General features: G+C 35.6%; 1 protein-coding gene across 1 annotated transcript in view; it reads right to left on the bottom strand.

The window, feature by feature from the left end:
* The window catches only part of RYR3 (ryanodine receptor 3), a 256,028-nt gene that overhangs the window by 181,158 nt on the left and 50,759 nt on the right, over window positions 1-24,111 (bottom strand). The window contains exons 10-20 of the mRNA XM_088145058.1: window positions 23,897-24,053; window positions 18,791-18,955; window positions 17,232-17,353; window positions 15,982-16,150; window positions 13,678-13,813; window positions 11,870-11,965; window positions 11,025-11,143; window positions 7,790-7,923; window positions 7,071-7,312; window positions 6,019-6,211; window positions 12-228 (exon numbers count right to left, since the gene is read on the bottom strand). Of these exons, the coding sequence (XP_088001184.1) occupies window positions 12-228; window positions 6,019-6,211; window positions 7,071-7,312; window positions 7,790-7,923; window positions 11,025-11,143; window positions 11,870-11,965; window positions 13,678-13,813; window positions 15,982-16,150; window positions 17,232-17,353; window positions 18,791-18,955; window positions 23,897-24,053 (1,750 nt within the window). The remainder of the gene's footprint in view (window positions 1-11; window positions 229-6,018; window positions 6,212-7,070; window positions 7,313-7,789; window positions 7,924-11,024; window positions 11,144-11,869; window positions 11,966-13,677; window positions 13,814-15,981; window positions 16,151-17,231; window positions 17,354-18,790; window positions 18,956-23,896; window positions 24,054-24,111) is intronic.

Genomic DNA, 24,111 nt, shown 5'->3' with positions numbered 1-24,111 from the left:
ATTAAACGTACCTGGTTGGTATCAATTGGACAAGGAATAAAATTAGCTTGGGAAAGAAACTGTGTAGTACCAAGTAAATCTCTAATTCCATCAGAATCCCTCTTATATTCTTTTACTGGTTCCAATTTCATCTTTTCTTTTGGAAGCAAAGCTTCATAGCAAGGTGCATAGCCAGTAGGAGGTAAAAACTTGAACTCTCCATGGCGGCCACCCATTAAGAAACGTACTCTAAAGAAATGGAAATAGGAAAAAAAAGGCAATAATATTTAAGGAAGTTTTTTAAAAAATAATAATAGATCATCATAGGCTACCACACTCAAGTAATTTAATGTAAAAATTCTCTTTTATCTCCAAAACTCATTTGCAAACATTTAATTATAGAACATCAGTGAAAAGATACACTTAATTATTTTAAATTTCCTTTTAATTTCCTGGAAAATATTATATGGACAGTGAACCAAACATCTCTGTGGGTGAATATACAAATACAGTCAAATCAATGGAGGACAAAGGATCAAATGGTCTTTTGTCACACATTATGAATTATTTTTATCATCCATCATCTTTAGCTTTATCACCCAGCCATCAATATTCCATGTACATCCTGTTCAACTGTTTTAATAACTATTAACGAAATTAATTTATATTAATTGAAATACAGTTTTCTATGGAAAGAATTTAACATGAGATAAGAAATGTTATCATTTAGGCTTTAGAGCCATTGAGGATGGCATGTTGTGATAACCCTGAGCCTACACATACATTTAAATTAGCTGAATGCACAAAGCAGATCTAAGGCAGTATGTAAATACTGTAAAATAAATAATAATAAATAAATGTTACATTTCCTATATTTCTATCACAACTGAATATCTAATTGACATGCTTTAATTTAGAATGTACTGAAAAGATAATAGTCAGGGATCGTTTGAAACAAAGTAGCTGTCCCATGTAGAACACATTGCAGTAGTCTAGATGGGTCCTGATGAGAGCCCAAGTTACTACAGCAAGGTCCTCATGCCCCAAGTAAGGCCACCACTGCAGCTGCAGCTGGAGCTTGCAGAGGCCCTTCTGGCCACAGCTTCCACCTCCCCATCAAGCTACAGGTGTGAGTCCAGGGAACACTCAGATAAAAAACCTGATCTCTCAGGTGTAGGGCCTCCCTTTCATGAGAAAACTCTAGAGAAGGATTTTTTTTTTTAGAAACAAACGAACTTTTGCAAACTTAATGGATCTGGGGGTGTTTTCAAAGCATAGTCATATTATCCCATATGCTTCATGGAAAAAAAAGAAGAATAAAACATCTAAACAATTTGGACAGTAAGGGACTTTTGAATATGTATGAAAGACAACAGACATTAGTAGATATAAAGATTTGTCTGCTAAATTGAAATTCATTTCCTTCTAGTTAAAGGAATGCTTTTTTGAATAAAGCTTTCCCAACTTCTTTTAATGGGGATCATACAACTGTGATCTTAAAGGCTGGTAAAGGTTCTAATTGTGCAAGCTGTCACTCAGGTTTTTTTGAGGATGCCAACATTTTAACAGCAACCCAGCACACCAACTACTAATGATACTATCTGTATCATAAAGGATAACTGTTATCTTCCCTTATATTTAATGTGATATTAGAACTATTAGCAATTAGAACTTATCAGGGAACTCTGGACATAAAAGCAGCTGACACAGAACACAAATTATTATAGGCTGATTGATAATTATGAATGTTCTACATAAGAATATATTAACACAGAAGTTTGACAAATGATTTTTTAGGAGGGTGATAAAAACCTGCCCCCCCCTCCCGCCCCAGACACTACAGCAAGTATGTTAATGGAGCTCTAGTGTGGTTGTGGGTGATCTATGGTATCTATGAGATTTTTATCAAGGTCCTGACTTTCATTTTGATAATTGTATTGTGTTTTTATCCTTGTTCTCCACCCAGAGTTTCTTCAGTAGATGGGCAACCATATAAATTGGTTTAATAAATAAATCAGATATCCAAACAATTACAATTTGGCAGAATAAGGTATCTAGCATTGATAAGACATCAAACAACATTTCAAACATCAGCCTTTTATAAAATTCTATGGGGAGACTGGACACAGTGACAGATGGGTGGGATATGAAGTTCAAATATTTTAGATGGAACAAAATATATAAGAATAGTATTGCAGAAAGACAACAGATTAAAAAAAATTCAAGCAAATTCCTTTAGTGGACACCTGTAAAATATCAGAAACTAGACAGCAGCCTAACATACCTTAAAACAAAGGAATGTCATCTCAAAAATTTGCTTTATCTCAAAGAAAAATAATTTCCTCAGCTTTCCTGACCATAGACTGCACCTCTTCAGAGTTTTAGGGGCACTTCCTCCTGACTTCCTAAAGATTTCTGGGTCATGGTTGGCACCTTCTCTCAACTCCACCCCAGCCGAGAGATGCTTATTACAGAGCCAAGATAGTCCACTCTGTTCACCTAGCATATCATCATCATCATCTAAATTTATTGGCCACCCATTTCCAGTGGACTCTGGGCAGCACACAAAACTAAAAGAGACATAAAAACAACTAAAAATATCAAATCACCAGACACTACTAGAAGTGACACAAATGATCAGAACACTCACTTCAACACATCTTATTAGGCTTGTTTGCTAACTGCCTGAGCAGATGTAAAGACATTTCTAGACACTTTACATATATGTCAAATATTTAATTTTTCCCCCCGTGACACTAGAGTATTAGATACAGGGAGCCCTCCAGCACCACTATTTAACACACCACCTGTTCAATTATAAAAGACAGAAGGCATTTATCTCTAAGATGTTGACTTTTCACATCAACACATCTAGACTGTAATATTTTCTAAATGCTTTCCGCAAGTGAGGTTGATGTATCTGCTAGTGATATTCTTTCACTTTATTTTTCAGCACACAGTGCATTTATCTACTTAAATTTAAATACTTTTCCAGCAACACAATTCCTATTATGTAGTTTTACCCTATCAACAATCAATTTCTATGTATGGTAAATGAAAAATATAGATCGATAGAAAGCAAAGTAAAATTAAAAAGCATCAGTGGAAAAAACAACTAATGGAAGCTGGCTGAATAGCAAAGGGGGTACCTGAAAATTCCCTGGGGGTACCTTCCAAAACTTCTTTTAGTGGAGGTGCTTCTGCCAATCTCCAACATTTGCACCCTCCAAATCACCTTTTCCCCTTTGAATCCAGTTTACCCTATAGCCTTACTCCTTTTCTAAGCACTATCTTCATAAATGTTTCCATCTGAGCCCAGTTTTTCCAAAGAGCAAAAAGTCTACCATTTACAATCCCTACCCACATTTTATCTGCCACAGTTAAGCAGATATTTACTAGCCTGGTTTAAGTTCTAAATTAATTAAGATATAGCTTCCATTGATTTCACCCACATCGTTGCAAACCTTTTTGTAATTTCTGCTAAAATTGTGAAACTATACATAAAGGGACTGCCTGCTAGTTAAAGCTATGAACGGATTTATTTTACACAGTTTATCATTAACAAAAACAATAATAAAAGGTTCTATGGCACCTTTATGAGAAAAAAGCATTTATTAAGGTATACAGTTTTATATAATATAATATCAGACACATGAACATGTAAACTACAGAAGTTTATACTTTAAGGTGTTGTTTTACTGCAACCTGGGCAAAAAAGAACTATTTCTCTGGAGATCATAATAATATTCTTCCAGTAAAGGTTTTAACAAAGCATTCTTCATGCTGGAAGTTAATTGCTTAAAATAACTCCCTAGTGAATATCCTTACCAGAGTAAATCTGATTTGGAAAATAACACTGGAAATTTTCACGTGGAGGTTATTTCAGACAAATGACATTTTGTTGAGAAATGAGGTAGTTATTCACTGACGTCACTAACAGAGAAATAAATGTTTAAATCTTTCCCAAGAATATTTCTATCACATAAAGTCATTGGCAGTCTACATAAACATTTAATCCCTCTTCAAGCAAATGGTGTATGTGCTGTCCAAATATATTACGTGCAGGAATGGACCTTAAATGGCTAGATTTTAGGGCTGGGCAATGAACTAGATTTAAAGGGGAAAAGGTGATTTGGTTCCAGAATACACACATTACACCTGTTACCAAACTGAAGATGTGTTTTCATGGGATTATGCAACTGCAGCCATCCAAGCCCAGGAAAAGAGCGGCATTCTACAAGTTGACGACAAGTGTGATATGCACACCTATGCATCCTCACCTTTTCCCCTTAGAATTTAGTTCACCCTACAGCCTGACTCCTTTTCCAAGCAGTGTCTTCATAGATGTTTCCATTTGAGCCCAGTTTTTCCAAGGATCAAAAAGTCTACCATTTACAATCCCTACCCAATGGTATAGAAAGCACATTTGGTGAGAAACTATGAGATGGGGAAAAAAATCTTTCTCAGTCTAAATGGCTATTAGGAAGCCACATAGTTCAAAGGAGAATGAAGTCTAAGAGGCATTTTCTGGACCGAGGAGGTTACCAAAGTTTACTTTTGTTAGAGCAAACTGTGTCCCTTAAAACGACCAAAAGTGCTTGAAATTCCATTCTGTAAAATTGGCCATTATATGCTAGCGTACAGGTCACAGGAAGATTGGGAAGTGTAAAGCGTAAAGGAGTGTAAAGGATGGAAAGGATTTTTAAAATGGAATTTCACCATGGCCCTCTAAACTCCAGCCAGTAAATAAGGGATGGGGAACTTTTGCTCTCCAGCTATTATCGGACTACAACTCTCAGCATCCCTCACTGTTGCATATATTAGTGGAGCTACAGTTCATTAATATCTGGAAAACTATAGATTGACTGGTACTGGCATAAAGAAATGACAGAAACTGTGTATAGCATGAAATAGAAAATAAAATAGAAACAATCCAATTTTGTTTATATTGAGAGAATATAAATTATATATAATATAAATTATAACAATATAATTGAGAGAATATTGTTTACATTGAGAGAAACAATATTGTTTATATATTTAATATATAAATATCATTATATAATATTTATATTATATTGAGAGCCAGTTTTATCTAGTGATTAATGCTAGAAAGCAGGAGACGGTGAGTGCTAGTCCCGCCTTAGGCATGAAAGCCGGCTGGGTGACTTTGGGCCAGTCACTCTCTCTCAGCCCAACTCACCTCATGGGGTTGTTGTTTAGGGGAAAGTAGGAGGAGGAAGGATATTAAGTATGTTCGCCACCTTGAGTTATTTATAAAAATAATAAATGTGGGATTATATTATATTATCCCAATATATATATATATATATAGAGAGAGAGAGAGAGAGAGAGAGTGTCTTTAAATTACTGTTATTGTAGTACATTGTAGTATAGATGGGTGGCTATATAAATAAAATCAAATAAATAAATAAATATTAGCAGTGAGTAATCAGCATTGTATTCAGTTTCAGAATCCAACCAAAGCTGGAACTGGATTTTGGAAGAGCCACGCATATGTTAAAAATCACTTAACTGGCTGATATGGCATGCCTACTTACTGAATAACCTCTTTAGGGGATCCTGTTGTTGTTTAAAGGAAAGATATAGGAGAGGTAAGATCAATACATCACATACCATACCAATGTGTCAATGTATCATTTTTTGTTCAGTCTTTGTATGTCAGAAAAGAATTTGACCTCTTGTCACTGTTGCCAAAAAGAAATGTGCCGTTATGTTCAGGCAGTTGTCCGGTGATATATAACAGGGAGTGAATGATTTAATGTTGATCATGAAAAACCCCCAACATTTTATACTAACTTCATTTAGTATCAGATTTGGGAGAATCCAAACCAAAGAAAGGAGGTGTCAAAATTCTCTGGGTCACCTTTCGTTCTCGATGATTCTCATTTTTTAATATGGATTTTCTCTTAATGATTGACAATTGCAAACTACCTCCGAGTAGGGTGCCTTAACCATACTGAACAATATTCAGCACAACTTCTTGGGACTGTTAATATGAAAGCAGGATCTACTTACTTAACACCTGCTGAAAAGCTCACCACAGGGAAAAAAAGTCCATCAGTATTAAAGTTCTCAAACATTCCTTGCACAGGTTGTCCATTAATACGGAAAGAAATGCTGGGTGCCCCTAAATCCAAGCAACAGCTGACTACATCTTCAGATGCTAATAAATGCTGATTCACAGACGCAACAGCCCTGGGTATTCGACCTAATAAGCAGAGAATCATAAGGGGAAAAAAATCCGTCTTAGAAATGCTCGGCAAGAATTGTGAAATTTCTGTGGCATGTGAAATCATTTTTTTTTTCACATTAAAAGTAAAATCACTCTTTGCAAGAGTGAAAAGGGAAACGTATTTAGAAATGCCGAAGAATACAATTTCAGGACCACAAAATATTTTGCTTTTTCACAGATCAGGATGCTGCTATCTTTTAAACTGCATACTTCCCCTAGTTCTATAGTGCCATTCTTGGCTCACAGAAATGAATATAAAAATATTAATTTTAGAGAGAAACATAGAAATCACATGGTTGCAGGAAGATAACCTCTGTTATAGTTAAATGCAACCTTGCATGTCATTCTTCATAGTCATAGATGGAATCATTTTTGAATTCCACAGGCAAGCAGCATCCAGTGCAAAGAAAACTCATTTTCGCCTTTCCTGTTATTCAGCTGTCAATAGTATGAACTTTCATACGCTCAGTTTTCTGTTTGATTTAACAAAACAAGAGTTTTTGGTGTACAGTCCCCAAGAATTTAAATTGGTTTTGTGCAGGATTGCTATTCATTGGATTATAATCATAGCTGCTAAACAAAGCCAAAACAAAATAGACATGCCTAACAAATAAGGGACACAAAACAAATACACATGAAGTATTAATTTTCCCCCTCTTTATTTACTGTCAAGTGTTATTTAGCTTTACAGATACCGAATTTTGAACCATGAACATTAAGAGCGAAAAAAGTATTCTTTCAAGGAGGCAAAAAAGTTCCCTTAAAAAGAAAAACAACTCTACTTTGCAAACTTTCATATTATTTGCTGCAGTTCACATTTTAAATCAGTTCTTACCAGACCAGAGATGAAGTCCATCAAAACCATAGGAGTACAGGTCATCACCCACACCATTTCCTCCCCATCCTTCCCCACCTCCAGGATAAGGAGCATAGCCTGATGTTGAGGCCCATCCAACCCGCAAATGTGTAGGTTCTGCTGTCAAAAATGGTTCCACTTGTTCAATGATTAGCTCAAAGTACCATTTCTTATACTGTGCTGAGCCCTCAGCAATTCCAAGAAATATGTTTGGCCTTATACTAAAAAAGAAAAGAGAATGAAGAGCATATAAAGCACACTGCAGAAATATATACCTGTATACCTCTGTGTCATATTGACCATGGTTAATATACCAACAGTAGGCAAGTCATCCAATGTTGTTTTCAAACAATCTAATACATAAGAGCAAAGTCCATATCAAAATTATCCTTGTAGATAATAGTTCATAACTGTATAATACTTTTTGCTCCCAGGATATTCAGCTGTTTCGTGTTCAAAACTGCCTCCTTAAAGTCAAATTTACCGAGAAGTCAAAGAAGAAATGTGATGCAATGTATAAATAAATGCATGTAAAGTCACTAAAAAATATCACAGATCCAACAAAACCTCTACAACAGAAAGAGAACTCATGTATATCCTTGCATAGAATATCAGTTTAGACTTATTTTGCTGCTCATTTCCTGTTACAGATAGAAGTGAAATATTTTTTAATAAACATAATTGATATATAATGATACCTTGTCACATCATTCACCAGCCGTGTTTGCAAGAGCAGATCTCTCCGAGGAAGAAGATTGTCACATATTAAGTTCTGATTAGCACGCACTGCTACTCCATTACATAGACAAAGAGAGCACAGAACATCAAGAACCTAGAAGACATTACTAGAAGTGGGTCTTAGAAAGTACAGAGCATAACACAATGCTAGTTTCAATGAGTTTTAATTTCACTTCTAAGGAAATCTAACTAGAAATCTAGTTAACACCATTATAATTATTATTAAAAATCTAGCATGGAATAGAAATAAAGGAATATCAATTAATTAAAATATAAAAAATTACAAAACAGACATATTACAAACTTTGATAGTTCACTTCTAAAGTAACAGAATTTCAAACAAGTACTTACAATAAAAAGAGTCAATAAACTAGACCATATAAAACTTAGTCATAATGTATAACTAATTAAATCAGGTAGAATTAAACAATTTACAATATGAAAGCCAAAGAAGCCTGTTACCAAGGCTAGTCCACATGCCACAGAACATGTATCAGAGGAACACCTGTTTTCCTCCATGTCAAACAGAAACATTTTAAGGCCAGCATTAAAAACTAGAGTATCATCCATAAATCACAGCATAAGAGGCTGATTCTAAAGCTGTGGGACTAGATGCTGAAAGGTTCTCAACCATGAATTTGCTGTTGGAGTAGTGGAAACAGCCAAATGTACCAAGGATGCTGAATAATATGCTTTGTGGGGATGTACCTTCGCAACAATGAAGATAGGTAGGAAGCAGTGCCCAAAAGGCAAAAATTAAGTTTGTATAGTGGTCCTGGCCCTATATAAACTCTGTGGTGCAAAGAAAAATGAGAGAAAAAAGGGATTAAAAAAACCCAGAGTATTTTGAACCTAGGTCAATGGAGCAAGAATAGAAGAGGGGAGTCCTACGAGTAAGGTGTAGCAGTAATCTAGACATGACACAATCAGAACATAAATAAGAAGCTTTGCTGCATTAGGTGTCAAGAATTGGAAAATGCATCAAATGTTACACATATGAAAATGGCAGACCCTCACAGTAGCTGCAATGAATGACTGCAGGGACAATTTATTGTCCACCTGCATGCCCAAATTCCTGGCAGCTGATATGGAAGCAATCTCATAGCCCTGGAGACAGATGGAAACATTTTGCAAAATACTAAAACCTCTGTTTTTTCTGAGTTCAAGATAATGGGCAATCATCCAAGATGAAATTTGCTATAAAAAAAAAAAAAACTGGAATTCTATGTCACTGAATCAAACTTGGAAAAATATCAATACACTTGGGTATCATCAGCATAGATGTGATATCAAAAACCAAGACTAGTATTAGTCAGTCAAAACAAGGGTATAAGGGTGAAGAGAACATGGCCCAGGAGTGAACCTTGGGCAATACTAACTGTAAAGGGGAACTTACTGAAATAGGAAACAGAAAAAGAACAAGAGGATAAAAAAGACAAAAACTAGAGGAAACTATATCAGCAACCCCCAGCAACACCATAATCAGGAGAAAAGTATCTGATGGTTAAGAATATTAAACATAGCTGATAATCTAAGAGCAGCAGCACAGTCAATAGGTGCTGTACATCATTCAACACTTGAGAGAGAACTGGCTCAGTGGCATGACCAGCTCAACATCCTGATCGAAAGGGATCACACATTATGATGAGCAAGATGTGTCTCTTGTTAAGAGAGAACAACTCCAGGATTTTTAAAGAAAGGGGACATAGAGTGAGAGCTAGAATAGATGTGAGAGTTGAAGTTGTTTTTTTTTTTTCAACAGAATATTTAACTGAATCAGAAAAACTCCCAGTGAATAATGAACAGTACAATAAAAAATGAACAACAGATGGAAGGAAAAATGGATACAGGAAAGACAGAAAGGGAACCAGTGGGCAAGTTGCCCGTTGAATATATATGGCTTGAATATACAGGACTTAAATTGGTGAAAGGATGAGAACCTGCCATGCCCACAAGCCAACTCACAAGCATTCACTGAAATGCTTGATGAGCAGTTTCTGCTCAAGAGATACTGGGCAAAAGTTTGGCTCTCATCTCTTTACCCAAATGTTTGAGTACAGCTCATCTGAAACAGCACTGGAGACCAGATCCTTTTAAATGCCAAAGGAAGCAGCAGAGTTGAGCCTTAAAACTGTTGCTTCAGTCTATTCTGTAAACAAATAACCCTATACAACTTGTCCCTTATCTTAAATATAAACATATTTCTTCAGAAGTCTCCACTGCATCTTTCCAAATTCTGTTCCATCATTCAGGCTGGTTCCTATATACACTTAAGACAAAGCCCTATTGAGTTCACTGGGACTGAGTAGAATATACAGAGTTATGGTGTCCATTTCCAATAGTATGAACTGCCATACAAAGGGCCAGTAGAGACACAAAACCTTTTTAAAACAACAAGATCTATTTATACATGAGATGTTAGACTGTGAAATGTGCAAGTTCTTTCTGCTCTTTAAGCTTGTTAAATAGCTTATTGGCACAGATACTAATGGCATCCAAGATAACCAATGTTCTAGTTATCCAAAATTTGAAAGAGATGTGAAATGGTTTTAACATCCATGGCTACTTTCTGGAAAGTGGGATTTGTTCTAGAGAAGGCTTACTCATTCCAGAGGAGCTAGAGGATCTTGTCAGGTATACATCTATGCACACCTGATGAGCTCCAAATAGAGGAAAACAATCTTGCACCACCTTCTGGTAGTCAATATAAGTAAAAACACCACACAGGGCATAAAAATAGAGAAAATTCTCCTCCCTCATAGAGGGGGGATGGGTGCAAGTCATGTAAAACCTCATAAAATGAGAGCACAACATAACGTAACATCTATATCTCTCTGTCCAGACTGTATATATCATTTTAAAGATATATTCCATAGAATAGGCATTAGGATAGGCCCTAATCCTTCCACAGGATAGGTCAATAGGATAGGTCCTTCCATACGATAGGTCCATAGGATAAGTATTAGTGATATGTCCACAGTCAGAAAGTACTTACTACTGAGAATCTAATTGTAGCCTAAACAAAGAAAGAAATTTTTATTTAAATTTCACACTTGTTTTGTGGCAAAAAGCAGATTTTTATAATGATGTGCTTACTTCTATTTTTAATATAATTCACATGTGTTATAACAATGTTTGCTTTATTTATAGAATAAGTTGCATATTAAGGATACATCTGGCATTTCTAAAGCTTACCTTATGGTTGCGTCCATGCTTATCCAGCAGTGAGATGATGGATTTGATATGGCCTTCGTCTATCAAATTTAAAGCTTCTGGGCTTTCAATCAAGATGCAGTGCAACACTTCTAAAATACCTGTTTGAATGCCAGGGACACAGAGATTATTTTGACTTTCAGGAATAGAGTCTATAGCATATAATTCAAAAACTGGAAAAAAATCTAAGGGAAAGGGGAAAAAATCCTTTTTTAAATCCTTCAAAAAATGCTTAAAATTTAAAGATTGAAGATGCCTGAAACAGGCTGTAGGCTTCAAGAAAACAAAATAACTTAGATGTGGATTTTCAAAATCTATATGTTACAAAATGTAAAATAAAGGCAAAATATAATGTTTTTCTTTAACAGTGCTTTTATCTGACACTGCTTTTATTAACACACAACTGGATTGAAAGGGAGGCTACCTTTAGAAAGCATAAACCCCTTAGCCCTAAAGCTAAACCCATCAGTAGAATTTCATTCATTCCTAAAGAGTTTCTGTTCAGTTTATGACTATGTCTAAATTGTAGCAATATTTTTCTCAATATACTTTATCAATAATATATTTCTTATTAATTCAAGAAATGTGTGAATCTCTTATACCAAGCAGTAAAAACAGCTTTTACCTGGAAATTTAAGGTAGAATCTGAATAAAAACACTGCACTGTGTTTACCTAAATGCATGATATCATTATAGGAATTAATGTGCTGGGTAACTCTGTTGCTTGAATACTGGAATGGGAGGGATGGGGGATTCTTCTATGGCATTCCACAATTAGAATTATAATCTTTCTTTACGTTACAGAAAAGTACATCAGTATATCTCACCTGAAGAAGACTCTAGTCTGTCCAATTTACTAATTAGCCAATCAAGATTATTAGAAAACTGGGCACAATTGTTTCTGTTACCACAAATGAGAGCAGCTGAAAGATAGATTTGGGATGATCAGTTAACTGTGAGTACAGATATTTTAGAATAAAGCCAAAATGTAAAATATTCCTCCATCAACTACATGTTGAAATTCAGTATATAGCTATTATACTGTATGCTTCTGTGTATGATCTAGGTATATAAGGAATATAGTTTATTGGCATCTTTACTGTGCATAATGATTATTACAGTTCCAATAGGCATTAAACATTAAAAGTTTCTGACATTGGATAAACATTTGATACCATTAAGCCATCATTTTCAGTTCTAAATTCATTGTTACATTTACATTGTTCTGGATCTAATCACACAAATCTATTCATAAAAGTCATTGAAAGCCCAGTGGCTTCCAATTACTGCTACTTATAAATGTAAAATTCAATAAAACTTTTAATTCTGTACTCAGTGAATAAAGAATGAATTTCAATAGAAGTACGTTATTTGAAATATTTTGGTCTAACCAAGAAGTTCTTTTTCTATACATTTGTATATCAGAGCCATTGCTTATTTATATGAATATAACACGTGTATTAGTTAATTGATTTCAAACAAAGCACGATCAAATGTACAAAGAAAAGAGTTTGTTTTCAAAACTGTCCCCAATGTTCATGAATTTCCAGAGAAGAAGATTTCATACAGCTGCAGAAAAGGCTCATGGCATGGTTCTTAGGTCCTCCTACTAATTGGAAGGCACTGTAGAGAAAACATTATTATTCAGCAGCATCTGTATCACTAAGGCTGATGACAATCATTCCACCAATGTCATTTTAAAAAATTTTCGAAGTAAAAGGGGGTATTTCGTCCCAGCAGCCCTCAAACTTAAGAATCTGCTAGTCCTTAATAGGACAAGCTCCTGCTATATAGATGTATTTTATATAAGTCCAGACATTATTAAACTCCATATAATTTTAGATATTATGATTACATTTTAGATGTCATCAATTTTTTGTAATTTTAGATGTTATCATATTTTAGGTAAATTGTAGATACTATCTTACTTATATCTTAGACACAGACTGTTTCATCTGAATTCTACCTATGGTTTTGTGCCAGGTTGTCTTATATATGTATCCTAAATATGTATTAAATGTTATCTAAAGATTTCTTAGTTTTATAAGTGAACATAGGTCACTCATGAACAAACTTCTTGTACTGGTCTAAGACTGTAATAAACTGTAATAATAATAATGACAATCGAAAGTTCAGCAGTCTTCAACACGGAGAGATAAAAGCAGTGAGAGTAGCCCATTTTTAATACATTGATTAATCATTACTGAACTTCAGGGAGAGAATGGTAAAAACAGTGAAGGAGAATATCATGACTATGAATGTGAGGACAGGGCATGAAGAGCTGTGGTCTTGTATCTTTCTAACTTGTGGGCAAGTGTCTTCACATCTCAGTTGTTCCTCTGTTTTTTGCTGTACACACAATCTCTGAATCATAAAAGGAAACCACATTTTTAAATGTTAAAGTACATTATACAAATAAACATGACATAAATGGACAAAGTATTATCTAATAATATATTAATTTATTTCTTAGTGTTTGTTTTAATGTGCTATTCATTAATGGGGAAAATTATCAGCTCCTCTGATTTAGATTTAATCCAAAATTTCCCCCAAAATCTCACTGAATTCTTTACAACTTACTTTGGGTAGACATGTATGAGGTGGAAATTTTTACACTGTCAGCTGTATAACTCACCTAATAACTTGTAAAGAAGATTCAGAATTTCTTTCCATGCAGTACCACTTTCTTCTCTACCAACCCCTGTAAAATGAGCGGTACTATAGTATACATTTAATCGATCAATGCAGTTCAGAACCAATGCCAGCATCCCCTGTAAAGATATAAATTATAAACATCGTTTGTATCTTCATGTACATACTCCTTTACATTTTAAACATTTAAATAAGCCATTCAAATGCAATACTGAGCTTTAAAGTGCTGGGTATAATGATGTTTCTTCCCAGAAAGAAAATAACTAGGTGTAAAAGTGGGAGTGGATAGATTTTAAACAGACAAAGGAGCCATTATAACTATCATTTTGCTTAAAGCAACCATAAATCTGATCTGGACCAAGGTCATAGCATGGCAGAGAGAGCAAAGGCTTCATCCTTTCCCAGGGCCACTTCCCCAATAGAAAATCATCCTGCTGCCTCCATTAGCAAATCAGATTGCTGCACATGCTTACCCTGAAACACGATGTGGAATCAACTATTGGTAGAATGTATGCAGCAATGAGAACACCCGTAGGAACTAGATAGTCTAATCACATTACTTCTATTTTGCACTGATTACACTGGTTGCCTTTTAAACTGCAAGTTAATTAGGGGCTGGTATTGACTTCCAACCCCTTTGCAAATGGTTTGCAATCCATTTATCTGCATGAATATGTTCCTGTTCAAGGATTATGATCACATCTGAAGCTCTGCTCTTTGCTTTATCAGAAGTTGCTCTAGCCTTTTCCTTCATGGCTTCACACCTCTGAAATCTTCTCCTTCAGAAATACTTTCATGCTGATCCTTACCTAGATGATAGACTGTTTTCTTCCAGTCAGTTTTGGAATGATTTATTTATGATCTATTTATATAAACTCATTGGAGTGATATTGTTGCTGCTGTTACTTTTACTGGTATTTTTTGTGGCTCTGGATTTATGTGTTCATTGTTTTCTTCTTTATCATGTTATCATGCTTTATTATTTTAATGCCTTTTAAACATTAAATTTTATATAATAGTTTTATTTATTGAATACAACAAGCAGTAGAAGGAAAATATGCCCTAATGTTTATTACTACTACTATTATTAAAAATAAAATAGCAACAACAATACAGTATAATAATAATTTATTAAATTTATATGCTGCCTGACTCCCAGAAGAAATGACAAAACCAGATGGGAACAAAGAAATATATCCATCCAGAACATTGTTCTTTCAAATTGTTAAAATCAGTTTTAAAATTGCTAGTTATATCTGTGAATAGCAGAGAGGAAGAATTAATTCTTCGATCAGGAAACTCTACAGCTGTTTCGTAACAAAGAAAATCCCAAATTACAGTATATCTCATTGGGGCCCCATACACATATTTGGACTCATTTCATACATATAGTGATCTGTAGCAGCCCTTCTTTAAACAAAGGCTTACATATGATATTTCATATTCATCTAACCCAGTGTTGTCCAAACTTGGCCACTTTAAGATGAGTGGACTTCAACTCCCAGAATTCCCCAGCCAGCATGGCTGGCTGGGGAATTCTGGGAGTTGAAGTCCACTCATCTTAAAGTGGCCAAGTTTGGACAAAACTGATCTAAGCTATTAATTGTCTATGACAGTTCACATTTGTCTCTTGCTAATCTCTATTTAACATCAATCAACTGTATATTAAAGATAATTTTTAGACATAAAATTTGCATTTTATGCATAAATGCATAAAATTACATTTTCATGCAGCCCTGAAATTATAGAAGTCTCAAAACATTTGAATAATGATGCAGATTACAATGAAGTAAAATGCCTTTAATATCCTTAACACAACACTTCAAAATGTTATTTGTATAATATCTGAGGGGGTTCAGTTTTGGTTTGTTCTCCCCATGGTAAATGGAGCAGAGAGAGGGAAGAAATATTAGATGACCTCTGAATGGGATTTAAAGAAAAAGAAACTAGTATTCTCTTCAGCAACTAACCTGATCTTTTCAGAAAACCCTGAAGCATAATTGTATTTTACTATGGACTAGATGATCCTTGTGACCCCTTCCAATTCCACCATTTTATCATCTTCCCAAGGTCCAGTTTGGATCTAACCTTTAAAATGGTTAAAATAACCAAGATTCTAAGACTTTAATATTTTCATAGAATAATAATAATAATAATAATAATAATAATAATAATAATAATAATAATGGTTATTTCAAGCAGATTTGAAAGGTGAATCATATATACACTTGGCCATCAATCCCATCTCCTGAATAAATAAAAATGCTCCAAACCTAGCCTTTCTTACCTCCTCTTTGAATAGATTTTGTCTGTTTTTAAGGGAACGAAGTTTGTTTTGTTTATCCTCGTGTTCTAGCTCTTCTTCTGGAGGTAGGAAATATGTAATTAAATCTTGGAGAGTCTGAACTACTTCTTCAATGGGAAGTGTAATGGGAGTTGTAATGCTGTTGTTTCCACTGTGAATCAAAAGACAAAGCAAATAGCTATAAAGAGAATGTGTTACTAGAATTAAAACAATAATCAGTATAGAATTATTTCCACTTTATAATAGAGCTTTTCTTACACATGGAATATTTAGTGTCACATGATCCATAGATGCAGAATCTAAAAAGGTAGTTGAGTTTCATACAGAAGGGCAAACTGATCAACCCAGGTCCTTAGGATGCCCTCTGCATGTCTGTGTAATAAAAGTCATCAGGAAAGAACTGCTAACTTCGCAATATAGAGTGTCGTGAAATACCAGTATTTGTTCAGTGGGATGGGGAGAAGAAATATCACTCAAGCAGATTTTTAAAGCAACTTTGTTTCAAACTAACTTGTTACTTCATTCTATGGATAAAAGAAATATCAAAAGGCTCCAGTCTGTACAGCACAATTAGTATAACACAGTCAATGCATATTTTTTTAAAAAATGAACTTTCTACCACTAGAAATTACATTCTAAAGTCTGAGAGTATGGAAAGAATGGAGAAGGAAGAGGTTAGAGAGGCTAGGCTAGAGCAGCATTTCCCAACCTGCTTCCTTGGGATTATATATAGCCATGCTGACTGGAATTCTGGGAGTGATGGGTCCCCATACAGCTGGAGGACACCTATGATAAATGTTGGAACAAACAATGGTCAGTGAAATCATCCTGATAAAATATCTTTGTGGTAAAATGCAAGGTTTTCTGTAGACTGAAATGCTGAAGACTCCTGATGATCAGCAAATGCGATTTTCTAAAATGTAGTGAATATTTTAAAGACACTTGAAACAAGCTGTTAATATCAAGATTAGGTTTTGGAATGTCAACACATCATTATCTTCTATCAGTGGAGGCATATTCATGAATCAAGATAGTTTATTGTTGAAGAACCATGCTGAGAAATTTTTGCAAATTTTATTTTAACTGATACGCTGGGAAAAAATAAATCTGCAACAATAATAAGTTATAGTCCAATATTAATGGAATGTATTTCCAAGTAAACACTGGTAGGATTCAACTATAAATGTTATAAATACTCATTTTTATCAAAATGATACATTAAGAAATTATACCTTATAAATTGACTAAATAATTTTGTTGTATTAAGAATAATTCTAGCAGCCTGGGATTCTTCATGCTGACACCTTTGCAAGGTGAGTCCATCATCTGTGTGTCCTTCTTGGTGTAATATAACCTACAAAAATGGTCAAAGTGATATTTTAAAATATGTTGCCAATTATGTTCGCAAGTATTACTAAGCACCTTGCTAATGTTAGTGTGTGGGCTGGGAGGGAGTTGCAATTTTAATTTGTTGATGTTCTTTAGTTTCAGATAACACACCCCAACTGGATTTTGCATTATTATGAAGGATGTAGCTGAGAAAAGTGGTGAGAGCAGCAATTCAGAATAGGATATGTATAAGGCGACCATATTTTCTTGGATAAATCTGAAAAAGGAGCAAATCTGAAAGAGGTTCATAAGGATAAAAAAAAATGTTTATATTTATAACTTTGCTTTACAGTGGAAAATTCAAGAGCAAAACCAAGAAAAACTTTACAAAAACACATATTCTAATAAAAGTATCTAAAAACAAACAGTATGTGTAAATTTATTTTAAAAAGACAATTCCATTTCCATATTTTTCATATGAAAGACTGTGCATTAAGTGATACCATTTGTATGGTAAAAGTTAAATGACGAAAATGAAGGACAAAGGTGAGTTTTTGAAAAATTAAATCTAAAGGACAGCTTTCTGAAAGAAAGGATGCATGTTCACGGTAGCTATATAGGAATAAAGTAAATATATATAACCTGCCTTCCTCCACAGTCTATGTGTCCAGCTGAATAGAATACTTCCTAATTTGTCAAGTCACAGTTTGTTGAGATAGCCAAATGAATAAACTGTGGTTTGAACAATCTTTACAAATCAGGACTGCAAACCAGGATCAATCTGTTGTGTCCTAAAAAGACATCACTGAAATCATAATTCCTTGATTTAAATATGGAAGCATCCTGGTCTGCTAAGTCAGCTAAGTCAGGCAGGTCATGGAAAGACATGCAGCTTGTTCCCTATCTTCTTACCCTTGATGAAAAGAATGGGATAGCTCAGTCCAGCCCAAATTTGTTAGGGATGAAATCTTAGATCTAATCCGTATGCTCTACAGAAATCAGAATGCTTTCTTATTTCTAATATGAAGATATGATATGCCTGGGACTATTAAAAATAATCTGGGACAGCTTAACGCGCAGTTTAGAAAGTAAACTGCGGTGCTGAAGGAAACAGCAGCAACTACTGTTAATGGGTGTTTAAGAAGGCTCAGGCAATTGCTTGAGCATATATGTCTCAGTAAACAGGACCAATGGGGCAAAGAGATTAATATCCATAATAGCTAGAACAGATGGTGCTGCCTGCCTGTCTGTACACACACACACACACACACACTGAGGCCAAGTGAGCAGCTCCCCAAGCCTCATGCCAAAAGCTATTCACACTGCCTCTTTCTAGGCAACAGTGCAAACAATTAATGCTGTACAGTATTTCCTAACTGCAGCTATGAGCCTCTGCCCACCCACCTGTGCATGTTGTTCACAGCTGTAGACACTGAAATAAAAATACAAATATTTTGTTTACCTTTCTTTTCAGTGGTCCTAAACGTGTTGTTTTAGCATCCTGTGCTTTGTAAGTCAGCCACAACGTGCTAGCTACGTGTTGCACAAAACAAACAGAATCTCCGTACTTTATTTCAGGAAATCCCATACCCTCTATATCACGTTTGTGAGCAGAATCCAGTTTCTCCTTTACGCAGGAGGGGTGAAAAGAAAAACATTAGCAAATTATCAGCAACAGGCAACAATAGTGCATATCAGAGAAAGGCCCCTCTTTGTGGCAACACCAAAACTATACAGTTCTTAGCTACAGAAAGTAGGATGGCATCTGGATCCGTGTTTTATCATATGGTGATACCTTATTCAAATTAATATATAATTTTTTTGCACATTTAGGCATTTATTTCATTGGTCGGACAAATTTTCTATAATGCTGTCTGGTATTGTTTTTTTAACCTTTGGAATATGATTGTGCTTTTATTAGTTTTAATTGTTAGTTGCCCTAAGCTGTATGCATAAGTGCAGAAAGGTAAGATATTTAATTTTTGTCAGTGAATAACTTTTATATAAGTGATTGATAAAAAAGCAAAGCAAGGAAAAGCCATTTTTATTCTGAGTATTTAGGTGGGTTGGGCCTTTGTGATACTTATAAAAACTGTTCAATTCAACAGCAAATGTAACAACAAGGCTTCCTCTCTGTGGAGGTCATGGAAAAGGATATCTGTCCCTGTAGTACAGGAATTTCTCAGTTGCATCGAAATCTACTACTGGAGCCAGCAAGGCAAAGTTGAGGGGGAACTCCCACTTTCCCATCCTTCTTCAGGCCTTAAATACAGACTCAGCATCCACCATCTTCCATCGAAAAGAGAAAAGGCCTTCTTATTTTAGTGTTACAGTCCTTCAAGTAGAAGTCCTTTCTCCCAATTCCATGTCTTATTATAAAGGACATGAAAGAGGATCTGATTCCAAAATCTGTCTTCCTGCTCCATCTATTTTTTGTAGGACCAATTTGCACCTGATGCTGACTTACCCTTCAAGCGAAATGTATCTTACAAGATACTTGACTTTAGGATGGAATTCTGAGACTTATTACACTAGGGTCCTCTGAGGGAACTGATATTGTTAAGAATATTATTCCCTTCAACTTTTCCCCATCCTGTTGACAGCACGTATTGAGCTAGAAGAGTTAAAATGAATCATCAAGAAATACTCTGGATAGGGAATTGGTCAGACCTTCAGTTTTAAAAGCATTTCGATTTGTCATAAAGTTTGTGCTTGAGTATTTGTTAGCTAACATTTTCTTTTCTACACATCATAAGAGTAGGCAAATATATTAAGGAGGCTCCCCTCAGTTCCTTTCAGTTGGCATATGGATATCCATTATCTACAGATCATACATTTGTCACTGTCTTTGATCCAATAATCAGTTTAATCATATGGAATTGCTATTGAAACATTTCCCCACATTCATAACATTCTGTGTCAAATATAGAAGTAGTGACAGGCACAGGTTCATGGGCTACTTCATGGTAGGCAGATCACATCAAACTGTACAAATACAATGGAACCTAAATCACTAGAGTGAGCTTTGAACTATGAGTCAATGAAGTCTATCAGATATTGCACTGGTCGCTATGAGATTTGGAAACAAAATTGCTAGAGCCAATGGTGTGTTTTCTGAAGGCACTAGACTAGATCTGTGTTAGGGATAAGTAGAGATGGCCATCCAAATCCCCACAAGATATCTCTATAAGATAATCTTGAAGTTATGGAACCTGGATCCAATCCTACAAGAGGGCTGGCAGTGTATACTTATAGGCACATCCAAGTTGTAGGATGGGTCCATGATATCAATTATGCTGTAGTGAGCCTATTAGAACTCTCCAAATATTGAGTCCTTCTCTTATGCTGCATTAAATATATAATAAAGCACATACTTCATACTGTGGGCAATTCCTATCGCTTTCTGACTTGATAATGACTGGAGTGCTGATCTAACTTCATCTTCTAGTATTAAAGATTCTCCTAAGGTACAATCTGTTGATTGTACAGAGCTTCAGTATACTACTTCCATCTTTGTTTAATCTTCTTTTAATCATTTAGCATACCAGTTCAAGGATGGAACCCCTTTCTGAGATCTTTAGAAAGATTTTCTTTGCTTTTCTGTGTCACCTTCCATCTTCAATGCCTTTACATTGAATTAATTAATTCAATTCAGGAGAAGCACTCAGGACCCTCTTTTATGTTTTCCCAGAGGCAGACTATAGCCCTGCCAACATCTAAAAGCTCAGATTCAGAAACCTGCAAAGTTTCTGCAGTTTTCAATCACACAGAAGTCTCAGGCTCCAGAAAGGGTCAAGAACCCTTTAAGTCCAGAGTCAGAGACAAAATGCAATGGAACTAAGTAATCATCTGCCACCTCAAGTGTTTCTGTTGAGCTTCTGTTGAGCACAGATAGATGTTGTGTGACCATCCTGTAACTTCTTGACTGAACTCTCCAAGGTTCTGACATGCTTTCTCTTTAACCCAGCTGACTTTCACGAAACCCTGAACTAGCCAAGCCAGGCCAGGCCAGTAACTAGCTAGATATTACACCCTAAATCAACTGTGTCAAAAGTCACCATTCAAAGAAAAGGGGAATTAAGCTTTTATTTTAAAAGATATATACTGCAAAAGAAGTCTATGTATCATTTGTGGTTCAGTATGTCAATCTTCTTTTTTTACACTTGTGGATCACTGCTGTCAAATTTCAGTGTCAATTTAAATCTAAATAGATAATTCTGTCACCAGATAAAATGAAATTTCAATATACTCCTTAGGGAAACCATTATCCTGTCAAGACCACAGGAAAATTATGTCAGTTCTCAATTCTCACTGATGGATATTGCTATGTGAAATCAGTAGTGCAAGTCTACCCAATGTATCCAGAAGTAGACTCTATTAAGTTACTGGATCCTAAGTATTTAGCTTCAGAGAATATTAAAACTAAGTAAAATAAAGTCCTCTGCAAAAATTACACTTTTTTTGCAAATTGAATGTACAAAGTGTAATCATCTTTTTCAATCCCATGGTTATAAAACTAATATTTTTTTCATGTTCTCAGTACACAGTGTATTTCTATCATTTAATATATAGTACAATCAGTTCTTCACAGATGTTTCATTAATCATATTTGAAAGTATAAAAACATTTAAAAACAGATGTTATAATGCTGAACAACGCTGTCAATACATTAGATTAAGAAAGCAGAGAAATGGAAAATGCAGTTACATCTTTAATGCTGGCTGCTAATTTTAATTTGAATAGTAAGCAAGAAAAAATATCCTGACAATTATTTCTCACAAATATTATCATCTCAATCCAGAAAAAGATTATGCAGAGAAGTAAGTTTTGCATAGTATATTGTAAAGAAGGTCTTCCCCAGGTCTTGCAAGAATAGACATGCTATTTGGAGGAAGCACGTGATTTGGAGAATGAGGTCTTCTGAATCACTGCAAGAATGAGGCTCCTGCCATTCTCCAAATAGCATGCCCATTCTCGCAAGACCTGGGGAAGACCAGAAGGTTTCCAAAGGATCATGAAAATGGGACACCCGATTTGGAAAATGCCATGAGCAGCTTGGAAAATGATGTAAGCAGCCTCAGGAAGAAAGCCTGGCACAGCCAGCAGCTGCTTTGTATACAGTAGGGTCAGGCCAGGTGCAGCAGCAGGAGGAAAATGGCAAAAGTCAGCTGGGCATGGCAGAGCCTGTGGAGTGCAGGGCGGTGGAGGCAATTGGGGCTTTGTGCAATGGTGCTGGGTGGCTGGCTGTGGTATGGGGCTTGAGGCAGCATTTCTCAGTGGCAGTGGTGGTGCTGGGGCTGAAGCACAGGCCTGGGGAGTGGTGGTAGTTGGCTAAGACTGCTGAAGGCCCTGGGCCACTACTTCAGTCCTGAGTGCCACTGTGCAGGGCAGCGAAAAGGACATAGATGGGGAGAGATAGGCAGGTGGGAGCAGTTGCAGCTCCCCTGTGGTTGTAAGTGTGTGGGCAGGCTGCCAAGTGCCTGAATGTTAATAACGTGATTGTGGGGGCACTGCAACAGCCGTAACTTCGGACATGGGTCGTAAGCCCATTTTTCAGCACCATTGTAATTTCGAACAGTCACTGACCAAATTGTCATTAAGCGAGGACTACCTGTATCATTTATTTTTATTTAGCCATTGAGTCAGTCTTGAATCCTGGTGACTGCCTGGATAGGCCCATGTAGTTTTCTTGGCAGCATGTTTGGAACTGGTTTGCCATTGCTTTCTTCTTTGGGCTGAAAGAAAGTGACTGGCCCAAAGTCACCCCATTGGCATCATGCCTAAGGTAGGACTAGAACTCATGGTCTACTGATTTCTAGCCTGGTACCTTTAACCATTATATCAAACTGGCATTCTATCACAATGTTTAGTGGCATTGAATTGATCAGATGGAACTACAGTTTCCCATTGCAACAGTATGTTATTTCCTATAGTTCAGTATGTCCAGCATTAACTTTGAGGCAAGGGGCAGAAGCCATGTGTGTTTTCTTCGATGAGCAGGAACTGCGCTCCAAAAAGAGGGCAGGAACAGGATAAAGCCCACAGTTAGCATGATTACTACCCAAGTGTTTAATAATGATGTCCTTATGTCAAAATGAACATTACCATTCACCATGTAACATTTCAAGTGACTTTTTGAGTTCACCCAAGGCTTTGGTATGGTGCAGTTTGTAACTTTTTTCCATATTTTTCTAATTTCATATCATAACTGTTGTTTTTGTTAAAAAATAAAATAAGCACTGGTCACCAAGAATTGAGACCTAACACGAAAGCAGCAGAAAAATGTAGGTGTGCAAAAATGTAGGTGAAATTCAGTCTTGATAATATTTAAGATGTGACAGGCCAATTTAAAGAGTAAATAGAAATATCAATGAGATGCATCCTTAATCTTCCCCAATACAGTACCTATAGCTTCTCTTTCAGCAGTTTTATGTTCTCCCATCATAACATTTCTTCCGTGAAGTTTGATTGACATTTATTTATTTCTGCTATGTGATCAAATTGATTTAGATGGAACATTTGTATTCTTTCCATATTCATTTGATGTAAAAAAAAAAAAAAAACTTACCTTGGATGCTCTAAAACAAAAGGAAGCTGATTTTGTGTCAGCCTTTTCTCTGTCTAATAAGACAAGACCCAGATCTTCTGTCAAGGCTAAAAACTGTCCTGTTGTAATGTGTCGAAGGCGAAATGGTTGTCCCCAGCGGATATTACTTCCACTCCAGCTTAAAAGTTGTTTGAAAAAATATTTAGTTTATGCTTTACATGGGCCATTCAAAGTAT

This window comes from Python bivittatus, unplaced genomic scaffold (genome assembly GCF_059951505.1).
Source record: "Python bivittatus isolate LINGU-HERP-01145 unplaced genomic scaffold, Pbiv_v1 ctg000480_np1212, whole genome shotgun sequence".
Classification (NCBI taxonomy): Eukaryota; Metazoa; Chordata; class Lepidosauria; order Squamata; family Pythonidae; genus Python; species Python bivittatus.
Note: the sequence above shows the minus strand (reverse complement) of the source record. Positions and strands in the feature narration are given on the sequence as shown.